A 15139-nucleotide genomic window follows, 5' to 3' on the forward strand; every position below is an offset into this window, starting at 1 on the left:
AGTAAGCAGTGAATTATTTTTTTTTCCAAAGCACTACTGGAATTAAAAAAGAAGAAATGGTCAATAGTTCAATCCCTCATTCTGCCTGTAATATACAGTGAGAATGGCCACATATTCAGCAGTGAAGAATGTTCACCAGGGGCCTCTGGATACTGCAGGCATGCTGTGTCAGTTCCACTGTACCGAAGTTTTGAACCTTCCCCTCATCCAAAACTTCTGCATCATCTGGACTGCTGATTCTGCCTGCGCAAGCGTTACAGCAGGGTCAGAGTCAGTGGCCTCGTTTTTGAGCCCATCTTTCTCCTCTCCGTCTTCACTTTCCTCTCGGCAAACATCTGCTACAATGCTTTGCACAGTATTCTCTGGGCATGTTGCCCCATCACTGTCAATCCTTACATAGTCATCAATTGCACTCCCAGTGCATTACAATTCTCCAGAAGCAGATCTCCCCCGGCCGCATCGTGGACATCGGGCTCATCCTGCTGGCACGGTTTTTCAGCAATTATGGTGAACCACACATGCCTGAAGCAGTTTGCAATAGTTGCTGCACTGATGTCTCCAAGCATCATCGAGCAGTTAGACAGCGCATTTTTGCAAAAGCGCGCCTTTAACGCTTGGATCATGCCCTGATCGATGGGCTGCAGCAGTGCTGTAGTGTTCGCTGGAAGAAATTCAACTTCAGACCCATCACTGTTCCGTGTACAGGAAAGTTGTCTACAAGGAACAAAACTTTCCTACTCTTTCGTGAGAAGTCCACATCCTCACATTGAATCCATTCACTGAAGATGGCTTGTGTCATCCATGCCTTGCCAATGGCTTGATAAGAAACGGGCAAGGTCCTGAAGTTTTTGAAATGAGGATGCTTCGATTTTCCTATCACTAGCGGCTTCAATTTGTTGCTTCCCGTCATGCTTGCGCGAACAAGAACCGTCAGCTTCCGCCTGGTGCACTGCTCTTATTTGAATGAGAGAGATTTTGAGGGAAGCATCTTGAAGAACAGGGCCGTTTCATATACAATGTAGATGTTCTCTGGTGTACTCCTGCAGAATTTCTGGGAGCTTTCTTGCTCGCCAGTCTCCAAATGCCATCGAGTCGGCAGTGGCAGCTTCCCCTGAAACGGCACGTTGATTGGAATGTTTTCACTCCAGGCTCTCCATAGGCAAAGCACCAGGCACTTTTCCAAATCTTCATCGTTAGCCACTTGCAGTCTTTTTCTCTCTGGACCAAAATGTGATCCCGCAGCTTCTTGTATACTCAAGTATTCTCATCAGGCTGCTCCTGGGGACAGCATACTTCGTCGCAAAAGCTCTTTCATAAAGTGACCACTCTTGAAGTCTTTGATGATTTCCATCTTCCTTTCCAACGCAAGCGCATTGTGCAGTCACTTCTATGCTGCCACTGGAAATGCTTACCGACTTTGCAAATGTCACACACAGCACATCTCAACAAAGGATTAAGCCTCATACGATTGCAAGCAAGTGATGCGATGCCGGTGCGGTGTGCGAGAAAAGTCAGAAAACCAGAAACCGGCAACGGAAACTAAGGGACAGTGATGCATACCGCTACGCCACTGCGCTCACCCAATTAGTTGCGGTTTCCAGTCTGCTTTCAGTTCCGTTAATGCGGTGATCAGAAAATGTGAGTCCCGATTTACAAGATTTCATTTACATTTCCCAAACACAAAACCAACCAACTGCGCGAGTTTGTTGTTCTTAAGCGGATGTTTCGTTTAAACAATTTCCATTTATCGAGATTCTACTGTATCCATTTTAGGGTCAACTGTGTTCGATATATCAAGTGTAAATACACGTGTTTATAGAGAATATTCATGAAAAATTTGATATAGCTAACAAATCATAATATTCGTGTTCGTTATATCGAGGTCTGACTGCATACAGAGAAATTTTGATTTTGCTCAATAGCAATACATAATGCGTCTGAAAGGGCTAATGAATGCTTAGCTAAAACCTGAGGGTTCACACATGCAACAAAATTTTTCTGAAGGGCGAGGTGGACAGAGGGGTGGTTGGTGGATGGCACTACTGGAGGGTGGAGGGAGCTGAGGTGGAGTGAGGGTGGCGGTTCACTTCAGCCCCAAGGCCAATAACGGCAACTTTTTTTAAGCTCACAATGTACACAATAAGCTTCCATGAGTTCTGTGACAGTAAACAGAATGTTTTGAGGTGGAGAAATACGTTCATGTACTGATAAGAGATGGTGCTTCAGTGCAAGACGTATAGCAAACACTCTTCTTTCCAGCACTTCGAGTACTTCAACACAAATTATCACCAAACAGCGAACAGACATTCCTGTAAAAGCAGTCGAGAGCTTTTCTTATGAAGCACATCACGTGCACACATGCAAAAATCATTGTGACACTATGAACTATATTGAGGACAAGTGCTATCAAGACCCTCCAACACGAGTTGCTGAAGCAGAAAGCTGTTGCTGTGTGAAGGACAGTATGAGCCAGGTAGTCACCCATGTCAGAATCGTATTCTATGCAGTCACTGGATGCAAGATTCAGTGTGCATATCTGTGAGGGCACTAATGTTCAAGGCACAAGAATACTATATACAATATTTTCACATTTATTGCCATGTTACACTGCTTCACTAGATGCCTCAACACATCGCATTTCAGATGGGTTATCCACTGGCACCATTAACGGAGCCGTACTTGGACTTGGACTTCTAATGGCATGCTGCCAGCTAAATTGCAATGACTACAATGAGATGATTGCTTAAAGGTGCCATAAAACACTGCTTGAAGGGATGCCAGCTGTACTTCAGATGAATTCTTTAAGTCACACAGATGCTGACTCAAAAAGAATTACAGGGATTGTCGCAAAGGAACGGCAGTTATTCAATGAACACATTTCTAAATACAAGCAAACAAAATGCTGCCCTCAACTCAATTTTTGCAGTGCTTCTCATTCCCATTTCACTTTCCCAATGACACCACTGGGTATGAGACCAATCAAAACAGCCTCTCTGAGCTCATTGCGAAAGTTTGCACACCATGGTTACTTGTTTGCTGTAACTCGTTCTTGCCAAGGCTGGCAGCATCGTTTCTATGGTTACAACCATGTGGACACCCAGCTGGCCCAGCGATGCTTCATAACATTGATCAATGACCTTCCCTGACTTATCTGAACTCGAGCACGAGATAATACGATGGAGCGCAGACCTGCGCGAGATACACGGTACATTTAGCATAGCATGTAGCGCTACTGCTTACCACGTACTGTGGCCCGCCGCTATTAACGCGCTGATTGGTCACAGCGAGCAAGGTGGACACACTATTGACGGGGACGTGGCACCACCTGGTGCCCCCTGGGGGATCTGCATATGCGTGGTAGTGGCTCACGGCACATGGTAGCGGCAATGGGACGTGCTATGCTAAAAGTATCTACTTCTAGCACAGGGCGTACCGCTACCGCCACTGCGTACCGTGCCTTGCCACTGCACACGCACTGACTGGCCCGACGCGGCAGGCGGGCGCACTGTTGGTGTTGTGCACTGCTAAATGTGAAATAAATGACTTTACCTCTTGTGTACTTCTTTGGGACTGAAATGAATGCTTGTAGAATTCAATGGCTCGACAAAATCAAATCCGCTAAGCCGTTCTCAGATACATAGACAGTAGCCATTATAGCTGTTTGCTAGGTCATAGATGTGTACAGACAGGTGCAAAGTCCTTCGATGCAAAATAATAGTCAGAGCCTCTAGTGTTTTTTTTTTTTTTGCATTTTACTTGCTCTGCAGCGCTTTTATGTAAGGCAAACATGTTGGCTTTCTTGATCTAATATAAAAAGGCAAAAACGTGACAAAATGTATCTTCACTTATTAACAAATATTTGCTGTTCGTCCAGTCATCAAGCTCCCATCCAATGATGTCATATCCATTGCTAAAAACCGCCACTGTGGGGTGACACCATCAGCGCCGTGATTGTTTTTGCAAACGAATTAAAATACTAACAACCAGAACATGCGCGGTACTACCGATGCTAATAGCATCACTATAACTCACTCTATGCAACCAAAAAGCAAAACAATGTACTGAAATTGAGTTTCATTGCACCTTTATTCACACAATTTTCGCACAAAGGACGAGAGGATCGAAGTAACCATGGTTGTGCGAGTATCAAGATTGAAGGAACACAATCTACTGTCAAAACATGAATCATGAATGCCAAGATGGCACTCGGCCATGCATTCATAGCACAGTAGAAATAAGTTGCGCTGGTGCTCTCGATCTAACAATACAGGCAAGTTTTCAGTAAAACAGCACCTGTCTCCAACTGAGTATTGCAAGCAGTAAGCACAGCAAAAGTAGCCTAAGTACAACTGCTTACCAACTTCTAAAGGAGTACTTTATTGCTGCATGCATACTGCAGGATAATGAGCATGATGCAAACTCAACCACTGTCTCACATACCACCCAAAATAGCGATAGGTCTCCCCAGGCAGCAGCCAGGTGCCATACCTTGGCAAAATCTGCTCACTCACGCTCACTCACAAAAGTTTGGTCACCATACGGGCTCACTTAAACTCATACTCACACAGGACTGGGCTCACTCGTACTCATGAACTCAAACTCAGGATTACAACTCACTTGAGCTCACTCAAACTCACTAGTCACCGGGGTCAACCACTCATAACTTATTCAGACTCAAGACTCATGTCAGCTTACTCATTTCAACTCACGACTCATTTGGTCTCACTCACTCATTTCGAGTTACGACTCACCTCGGCTTACTCATTTCGACTCTCGACTCTTGTGGACTCACTCATTTCAACTCGCGACTCATCTAGGCCCCCTTACTTCGCCTCCCGACTCATCTGGGCTCATTCGTTTCGTCTCACGACTCATCTGCGCTCACTCATTCGAGCTCACTTGTCCATTTCAACTCTTGACTCAGCCAGTCTCACCTTCACTCACGACGCTTATAAACTCACACATCGGACAGCTGAATATGTTTTACACCCAATGGACATTGTTACACGCCTGAAGGAACATTTAATCGTTGCAACTAAAGCACCTGTACTTGTGCTTTTTTATGGTTTTGTGCTCTACAATTCACTAACGATTTCGGGCAACCTTTTAGATCATAGATTAGCACTGCTTTTGCTGTTTCAGTATTTTTGCCTTTATCGGTGTTTTTTTTTTATGCTGTGCTGCCCTTGGTTCAGAATAAATCCTATTATTAAGCCTTTAAAACGGACTGTTTCAGCTTTTAAACCATATATTAACCCCCTCGAGAGCGACAAGCACTTCCCGTAAGGACTTTGTTTAGAACTGCTATGTTAGTACTATTTACGTTACTGCTATATACAGTTGTAATAAACTAATTTTCCTATTCTTCTCTGCAACCCATTCTCCCTTATTATACCCTAACAGATTCCATCTGGAGTACACTGTTTAGCCGCACTGTCAGGGTAGCATTCTCTACCATTTTCTTAATCAGCACTATATGGACGTGAGCAAAAATTGTGTCATCTAGGGTGTTATCAGCCCACCAAACACCTTGGGTACAAGCTTCACCAATCCACCATGGACACAAACACTTGTGCAGCGGTGCGGTGGGAGATCTGCAGATAGGAGAGAGGCTCGCCTCCAAAAACATGACCCCAAGTTCACAAAATTTATGCGGGCACCTAAGCAACTCTTTGATGCGTAAATGCGAGAGCACTGCTTGTTGCTGAGTTGTTGTCAGGGGCTTGGGAGGTGAACGTTGTTTCGCTGCATTCCGATGGTCGCGTACCTCATCGGCAGCGAACTGCCACTTCCGGCCACGCTTTGCTGTCCCGCCTGATGATGCAGACACGAGCAATTCAACTGAAGGCCAACTCACCGCGGCGGCGGGTACCTTCCTGTTTGTGTAATCTCTAGCTGCATTTACATGAATACGACAGCGGCACATACTATTTCCTAGCGTATCTCGCGCAGGTGACAGGCCACTGTTTACATGTACATCAAATCAGGTAGGACAGTGGCATCTCGCCCAGTGCATGGGGCAGAGGGGGCCAGCCGCTCCCATCTTGAGACTGGTCTGCTTTGTTATCTCAGTGAGGGGGTATTGTACAGCGACCCCAGGCAAGAGAAGGGGCATCCCCAAACCTGTTTCCATTCATTGCGGAAGTCATCTTGCCCTTCTCAGAAGGGGAAAGTCCACTAATGGTGATGACGTCACTCATGTACGGCGTCTCTGCCGTGCATTTGTGCCACGTGTGCCTGCCACAGCTTACTGGCTATGGCGCGGTTTTTGCACAGCAAGCCAAGTGGTGCTCTTGCTTCAGAAGATACACTTATTGCAGTCTTCCTCTAGTGAAACAGTCAATCACCCTTCTCTGACGACGCGTAGCAAGGAAGGCGCCACGGTGCACTCAGGGTGACATGGGCAGTGATGGCGCCAGCACGCCGTTGCAGCAGGAGGGCTCCCCACAATAATGCTATAATCTCTCTCACAGTGTCCACGGGGCCGGGTCATAGAGAGCCGGCAATGAAGGTGGGGTACATGTGTCGAATATCACTGGACCCCTACAGGCAAACACAAGTATACACAGGTCCAAAGTAATACGCACCTTCCACTGTCACAGTGGAGTCTACCTAGGTATCCCTCATGCGCACACCCAATGACCAGGTGGTTCATTGGGCAGTTGGGACGAAGCCTGCATCCAAGTGATGTCTTTAACCACTTGGCCACCCCTTCGTACAACGCGCTCTCAATATTTTAGAATAGAAAGGGTGTTGCCTCCGTACCCCCCAAGCGGTGGAAAGCAAAAGAGAAGAGCGCCACGGAAGCCTGGCCAGTAGTCGCGAAGGCCAACGGTGGCATACATCACTAATTTACTTTCGGAAAGCATTGAAATTAAAAGCCTCCTTCCTCTCCTAGTATTCATGCACATGCAGTTAAATTACATTACTAATTCCTGCTCGCATAAAGTTACAGTATTATGATATGGTTTGGCATGGTAATGGCAGATTAATGTTCCTAAGCGACACATACGTACAAGTAGGGATCAGAGTTTACGATTTAAACCGAACGAAAAAAAAGGATAAAAATATGCGGATTGATTTTTTTTCAAAAACATCATACACATTGACGTGCATTATACATTGCAGTTAGACGACTATTGAGTGGGGTATTGAAAAATTAGCCACTGGAGAAAAAAAAAGCACAACCCAGCAGCTCAGTGAGGCAGTAGAACCATAAGGCTAAGTAGTGCAATTGTGCATTTCAAGAGGTATTGAGGCATTGCTGTAGCAATTTGAGCACAGTCAGCTGTTATTGCCCGCTTGAGACATTGCTTGACTGTTTTCCCAATGCATGTAATGACACTTGACAGCATTTTTAACTGGAACTGCCACGGCAATTGCTATCTAATATTGCCACGTATCATTGTAGCGTCCGTTCGCTCGCTCAAGGCCGCAGAAAACGGGTGTTATCATTTTGTTCCTGACGCGAGAAGCGACCGGACTTATCTCGATTGTTCACAGCCATGAACAGCTGCATCTACGTGTTTCTGGATTACTCTAGATGATCTCGACCAGTTATCTCGAAGTTTCCTTGCCGGCTTTAAATTGAACGATGCCGCGAGCAGTGGGCATTCGTAGTTCGACGACTGACGAGCACATTTGTTGCTTACGCCGCCGAGTGATTCAGTTCTTTTTGCAGGCGCAAGTCAGCCCAGATAAAGAGCTTCATTTGCAAGTTTTGTTGCTGTCTTCCTGACTGTTGGATTGCCGTCACTACAACGTGACATCTGGTGGAGGTGCTGGGTAGCCTTCCAGGTATCAGACAACCCCTGCAAGTCGTGACGCCAGCCCTTTAAGTTATTCACCAGAAGACCTGACTTCAGTCTACCTTGCAGCCTCTGGAGCCTCCAGCCATGACTTACGCCGCAGCAGTGCGCCGTCCTGTACCTCGACGACGGAACACAAGCCCCTATCACCCTTAGCCAGCTGCGCTGGAGCCCCGCCCTCTCGCCCCAACTCGCCCGTCCTACGAGCGTCGCACACGGCCGAGGAAATGCGACGAGTGGAGAACACCCGACCAGCGCCGCCCACTATGCTTACATTGTGGAGAAGCCGGTCACATTCTCCGGTACTGCCCATAAAGGAGAATGGGCCTCCGAGGGTTCTCTTACGATGCCCCACGACCCCGACTCGGCCAGCGACCAGCCGAAGTCGAGGATTTTTTTGTGTCGGGAAGGATACTCATCGCCGAGCCGCCTATCGCGTTCTCCGTCGCCATCGTCACCGCTCTATGTACCTCCTAGCCGAGGCTACACAGTGCGTGGACGCTTCCCCAGCCCCCGAAGGTTAAAGTGAATAAAGCAGCCTCTGGAGGTGAGGTTGCTTCTGAGCGCAAGAACTAAGATCCTCCATTGACGAAAACAGAAGACCATGCCTCAACTACGACGAGACCATGCCTCAACTACCCTTTCATACAGCTAAAGAGGCATCTCCCTGATTTCTTTTCCTAAAAACTGTGAACATTTCGTCTGTGAATGAGAGTTTTCATTTGGAGAGAGCTCAATATTCTGCAACTTGTCCGTGTGGCAGCACAAAAACGAAGTCCGCAACTTCGCAAGTGAGAACAATCGTATAGCCAAACATTCCAAGGACTCAGACCATAGAATCAACTTTGATGAAAGCACCATCCTAAGAACCAAAGCAAATAACCAACAAAGGCTCTTACTCGAATCTTGGCACATTCAAACTACCCTCAACAAGAAGAAAAAAACGTGCCATTGACCGTCCCCACACAGCCCGGCAGCGTGACTCACAGCCTGAACCCTCTGTGCCAACATCCTCTTCCCCTCCCGCATCCTTTGCATCATCGCTTTCCTTCTTTTGGCACCTCTGCGCCTTAAGTCATAAGGAACAAGGTAAGTGAGCGAATAAATGATTGACAAGAAATCTTCGTTCGTGCTTGTCGCCTTTCTCTATTTGGTTCAGGGTTTGGTCGATTTCATGCCCTGCTGTAAATGTACGGCTAATTTCGTGTTTCCATTACTACAGTATGCCGCGACATAATTGAACAAAAAAAAGAAATCCGCATTTAGTTTCAACCCTCGCATGTCTGAATTCCTTTCTGCCAGATAACGTCTGGCCATCTGACTACGAGTCCAGACGGAGTATTTTTTGGGACATTGTATGCATAAAAAGCAAAGAATTAAAATAAAAAATACAGCACTACGGGAAGCAAAAATGGAGAAAGTGTCATTAGGTCTCATTCACACCTAATGGCTTAGTTAAGTTAAAATGCAAAAAAAAATGTTAACACTGATGCAATGAGCTCTGAACTAGATAGCCTGTGGCAGGCCTGGCTGAGGCCTGTATCTGCCACTAGTGGGACGCAAAGGTCTAAGGCCACTGCATGTGTTCTGCAACTAATTAAGAAACAGCAAAGGAAGAGCTACAGCAACCACGTCACAGCCAGCCACAGGTGATATCCAACGAGACCAAGTATGGCAGCCAATAAACTTTTCTCGTGTTTTCATAATCTGGAGTGCAACAGCCACAGAAATTAAATATCAGGAAACAATGAAATTGCTTGCACCATCATCTCGATCAGAATCGTAATAAGTATTACGAGTGCACAGGAAACTCAACCAGCAGACCAAGCACGACTCATCATAATCTCAACATGAGCCCGGACCCACCATGCCTCAGATAATGATCTTAATGTGAGCCCGAACTCATGACTCAATCAGATCATAATCGGAATGTGAGGGTGGACTCACCTCACCGCGGCTCAGATCATGATTTGAATGTGAGCCTGGACTCATGACTCAGATCATGATCTGAATAAGAACCCGGACTCACTCACAACTCAGATCATGATATGACTGTGAGTTCAGACTCACTCATGACTCAGATCATCATCTGAAATGAACGTGAGTGAGCCTGGGTGAGTCCACTCATGAGTGAGTTCACCGACCTATTCCAGGTGCACGTATATAAGGAGCCAACCATGCTACCACTTATTTTCGACTTATGCATGCAGAAAAGCTACTAAAACAGAACGAAGAAAACTGTGACTGCCATTTCCACCTGGCCGCATGGTAATAGAAAATAACAGCCTGTGTATGCAAAAACTTTCTGTAATACAACCTGTTCTGAATGCCACCTGCGCGGACTGCCAACTGCAACCTTTCAATTGGCAGTGGGGCCTATATCACCCACTTTCACATGAAAACTAAATTTCACCAAGAGTTTCAAGGCCAGCAGGTGTATCAAAGGGCTGTAACGCTGCTGTTGAGTACTTTAGCCTGCGCAACCTCCTCTGCACGGGTAAGACCCGTGCAGAGGAGGTTGCGCTTCGGAGGATCCGGGTCGGGGTTGCCCTAACTCCAGCCGTTACACGAAAGTGGCCGCAATTTGAAGGTGTATTTCCCCGCCCCGGGTGTCCAGTCTGCAAGAACAGAAATCTTGAGGCCGACATTCACCACCTGCTGTGGGTTTGCCCGGCGCTGAAGCCTACAAGAATTCGGCACCTGGCGGCAGCGGGTCTTTCGCCCGAGAACAGTGCGTCATACACCGCTTGGACACAAGGACCTCATCATCGTTCACTGCTCGATTTCATTAGATCAGCGAACCTTTACTCATTTATTTAGGCATCCTCATTTATCATTACATGCCGTTTTATGCCCTGAGGCAATTAAAAAAAATCGCATTAAAAATCGCATTGAAAAAAAAAAAAAAAAAGGTGTGAGAATGAAGGAAGGGGAAGTGAAAACAGGATTAAGTAAGGTAAAAAAGTTAGTATGAATGAAAGCTAAAAAAATAACAGAAAATTCACCTGCTTAAAAACAACAGCTTGTCTAGGCATTCATTCCTCAAAAAATGACTTTTATCATCACCTATTTTCTTTCACAAAACATGGTCGCTATTAGCATTCATTTTGCTAGCCATTACTATCAGCATTTTTCTGTTTTATAAATTATTGCAAAGAAAAAAAACAACGATTAAAATAGGCTATTACTACATTATGAACAGCTGCGATGACTATGGAAGGCAGAAGGATACGGGTACTTCACACTTCCAACATGTCTTAATTCCCAAGCAAAAAGCAAGTATTGGCAGATGAGTACAGAAAATTGGATGCTTATTTTCAGAGTATTTTGCATGGTTGTGAAAGGCCTCCCAGGATGACCAGTAGCCAACCACTGCTTTCAGTTCCTCCCGCTACACTGAAGCAAAAAATAAAAACAAAACTATCAATATTTATTACCAATCTTAACAAGCCAGCAAGTGCATGCATTTTCGTTCTGATATGTAATTTATATTATTAATGCAGATAGCCCAGATGTGTCTTGACAGGCATTTACTTCCTAGCTTTACACACTCCAGAAGGGCAATCTGCAATCTGGGCAGCCTTCACATCTCCAAAAAAGGAATGGAAAGAAGGTGTAGTCAAACTTCCCAGAGGGCCAGGCAGAAACTAATCGATGAAATCAAATTTCAACATGCTCGAACAACGAGGGCTAAGAGGTAAGCTGTAGCAGATAAAATAAATTCCGGATCTCTACAATATCGCTTACAAGTTTAATAATTAATCGTCCTCTTCTTGGTACGCGCCTGCTTGTGTTAAACATCACGACTTTTAGTGAAAACCAGCTACGGTCGGATACTACGGTCGGATACAACTCTGCATGACGGTCCGACCACCGAACATATTTCCTCCATGATTCTTTGTACCTGCCTTGGTAACTACTATAGGCCCCAACCGCAGGGTGATCCCATACACCCGGTTTTTTTTTTTTTTTTCAAAATCTCAATGTGCACCGTTTCTGCCCTACAATGTGATCGAAATGCAGCAGAAGCAGCAGGGATTGAACCCAAGAGCTCGGGCGCACTGAACGCGCGTCGAGTCAGCAATCTCGCAAGTAAACCCGCTGGGTTCAACTGAGTTTTGTTTTGTCACAGGGCTGCTCTAGCAAAACTTGCTTAATTCGCTGTCAAATAATAAACCAGTGACGAACATACTGCTTACCTGTGCAAAACCACGTGGTCCAGAACAATGACACCAAAGTCGCCCAGTGAAGAATGGAGGAAGCACCTCGCAGAAATGCAGCGAGCTCTACCATGAAAAGCAGCCAACGCCACCGAAACAGGCCCATGTCGAAGTGATCGTCGAACGCATCACACGCGTTCTCCACTCGACAGCACTTTTGCGCGCGCTTAAAGCAAATAAGGCTGTGCGGAACCACTTAATTTCTGGGAATACACATAGAAACACGGGAAAACGAAACCATCCCTCCGGATGTAGTGAACGCTCGATTTTGCGCGGCCCAACTGATCGACGGCGCACGACTCCTCCGGCATGTCCCTCAGCGACAAAAGACACTCACCGAGCAATCGCAGGGTTTGCCCGAGGTGCCAGACATTCCTTCGGGCGGGAAAGCTTCCGGGTCACTGCCTGCACACGAGGCGTTCGCAGTGGCAGCTGGCCTAGGCGTTGCACGCCGCGACTGCGCGCGAGTGCCCGGGCGCCGCTCGAAGCGATGACTGCGCGCCCCACGTTCCATGGTGGCAGCCTGTAAAAACTTTGTTCTTCAATTTTACGACGTGAACACCAAAGACGAAAACACTAACCTCGTACTCAACACCAACACGCAAAATCGCGCCACACGGCCCGATACCGAACAATGGTTAGCAGGCAGTCCTCCGATTGGTTGAAAGTCGGATCGTCGGGGCACAGCCTCCTCTATGAGGCTATGGTCGGGGGCATTGCCTTCTCTAGAGAGATGCCGGCCGTGTGCTACAAAAACCTGCTGCCCTTACCATTCTCTTTTTCCTCCTTTTCACTTGGTGTGATAGCTAGCGATCCTTGTGGCGGCCGCTTGCAACTCAAGCGCGCATGCGCACACTGCCGCGCGGCCGTGGCATGCGCGTGCTGTAGCTGTAGCAAAGTGATCTAGTAACGTTGGCTGTAGCAGACGTCTCTGCGGCAGACGACCCCCTCCGTGCGTTTTAGCATTGCCTCCTCTAGAAAGATGCCTGCGCAGTCGCGCGCCATGGAGGAGCGTCCGGCGACAATCTTCAAGCCTAGTCTTTACAAGTAAAGATATAGCAAAAAAAAAAGAGAGTGCGTGTCCCCCCACCCCCCCGTGATCGCACCACATGATAGCGTGCGGTAAAGTCTAGCCTTGCTGCGCGCGCGCATGCGCCAATTAGCGCGGCAGACTATCTAAAGATCAACTTCCTTGCTGTAGACGCCCGCGCCGCGGGTCGCGCATACGCGCGCACTAAAACATACCAAAACCAAAACGTAAAGGACTGACTCGGAGAGCGAAAAATTGAGGGAGAAAACGACTCGAAACACTCGGCTTGCGAATTCTGGCCGCGTGACGTCACGCTCCCTCCTTAGTTTTTTTTCCTCCATGTCGCGCGCTCACACATTGCAGCCGCTTCAGGGCTTACGAGGTAATGAGGCCGCTGACGCGGCTGCCCGAGCGCTTATTCACCGGGCTCCTCATCCCAGCTCTTCTGGCTCGGAGACTAACCAGCCGCTGCTGCGATTCAGAGAAATAATAACGCATTATACCGACAACCACCGCCTTTTCCCGGCCCCTGCAAAGGGGCTTACTATAAGCCTGTTTCACATGCCAGCGAAAATGCTAGCGAATCCTGTCGCCGCGGCGGAAAAACCTGTTTTGAGTCGTCGCTGCGACGAGCGGCAAGGTTTCAACAAGTTGGAAATTTTCGCTGCGACGCGCCGCTCAATCGCTCAGTCGCTTGCATGTGAACCGGCCTTAAGACGGAGGAGCGAACTTTAAGGCGCCTGCAGACAGGTACTCTACTCTGTCCTGCAATCTTAGAGCATTACGATCCTAACACGGATGGGCGATGCCCGCACTGTGGGGAGACCTGTGATATCTACCACATGGTGTGGGCATGTACTCAAAATCCCCACCTCCCCCCTTCCCCTACCCCTTCCAGAGAGGCATGGGAGACTGCCCTCCTCAATTGCTCCTCGCTCGAGTCCCAAAGGGCTCTGGTGAAACGGGCGAGAGGCATTGTCATGCGGTGTCCCGGACTAGGGACGCCGACCATGTAGCGGGGCCACTCTGTGGCTCCCAAACTCTATTTCAGAAATTAAAAGTTTTCACCACCACCACCTTGAGTTGCGAGCAGTTAAGAGAAGGCGCTAGCTACTTCCCTATCTGCGCCAATGCGGGTGGGTGGTCAGAGGTGGTGAGGTGTCGCGGTCCCGCGTAGCGCTGTCGTATGGTAGCTCATGTAATGAGACTCCGGGTTCCTTTCTTCGTTCGCTTGAGGTGCAGCGAAGGCGCAACAATAGCGCATCGCACTTTACAAAACCGAACTCTTTTCAGTACGCACAACGAACAAGTAAAACTGCTGCTGAAGTGTCGAAAGACCGAAACATTTGCAAGCAGCGAGCGGTATCAGTCAGCAGACGTGTTATACCGTTCGTCTGCTGATAGGTTGCCACCTTGGTTTTCACAAAAGATTTAAACTTCATTTAAAGAGGGGTTAAGTAACCTATAAGTAACTTTTAAGTAACTTTTTCCCCTCAGCTCTGCGTGCTTACGTTTTCGTGCGAATAAACAGTCTAAAACCATTGCCTTCTCTAGAAAGATGCCTGAGAGAGACAGAAAACTTTATTGTCGGAAAAGAAGGGTTCCTGGATGCTTAGCAGAAGGGCCAGGTGGCCGTTAGCTGATAGCTGGCGGCGACCTCTTCGGCGCGCTCGATGGCTCCTGCCTGGACGGCGGGGTCCGAGCTGCGCAGCACTTCTTCCCAGGCGTCTGGTGAGGGAGCTTCTATAAGAGCTTCCGGAGATAAAACCTGCTGCCCTTACCTTTCCCTTTTTCCTCCTTTCCACCTGGGGTGATAGCTAGCGATCCTTGTGGCGGTCGCTTGCAACTCAAGCGCGCATGCGCACACTGCCGCGCGGCCGTGGCATGCGCGTGCCGTAGCTGTAGCCGATAGAGGAAGGATGCTGTAGCCACATAGTTTCTTACTGTTACCTAGAGGGAAAGCTGGCAACCCGTCTATGGGAGTTTGCATGGAAGCCCCTCGAGGCTTCGAGACCCCTTCAGCCACCATGGGTGCTCAAAGCATCATGGGGCGGTGAGCTACCGACTGCAGAACTACACCT

At 47.7% G+C, this 15139-nt stretch overlaps 1 protein-coding gene across 1 annotated transcript in view; it reads right to left on the reverse strand.

Moving 5' to 3' along the window:
• The window catches only part of LOC149354524 (DNA (cytosine-5)-methyltransferase 3B-like), a 148898-nt gene extending 136356 nt beyond the window's left edge, over positions 1 to 12542 (reverse strand). The window contains exon 1 of the mRNA XM_089575998.1: positions 12366 to 12542. Within this exon, the coding sequence (XP_089432124.1) occupies positions 12366 to 12542 (177 nt within the window). The remainder of the gene's footprint in view (positions 1 to 12365) is intronic.
• Positions 12543 to 15139: the final 2597 nt, after the last annotated feature.

The sequence above is a fragment of the Amblyomma mixtum genome, chromosome 3, assembly GCF_055824585.1.
Source record: "Amblyomma mixtum isolate Tamu chromosome 3, ASM5582458v1, whole genome shotgun sequence".
NCBI lineage: Eukaryota > Metazoa > Arthropoda > Arachnida > Ixodida > Ixodidae > Amblyomma > Amblyomma mixtum.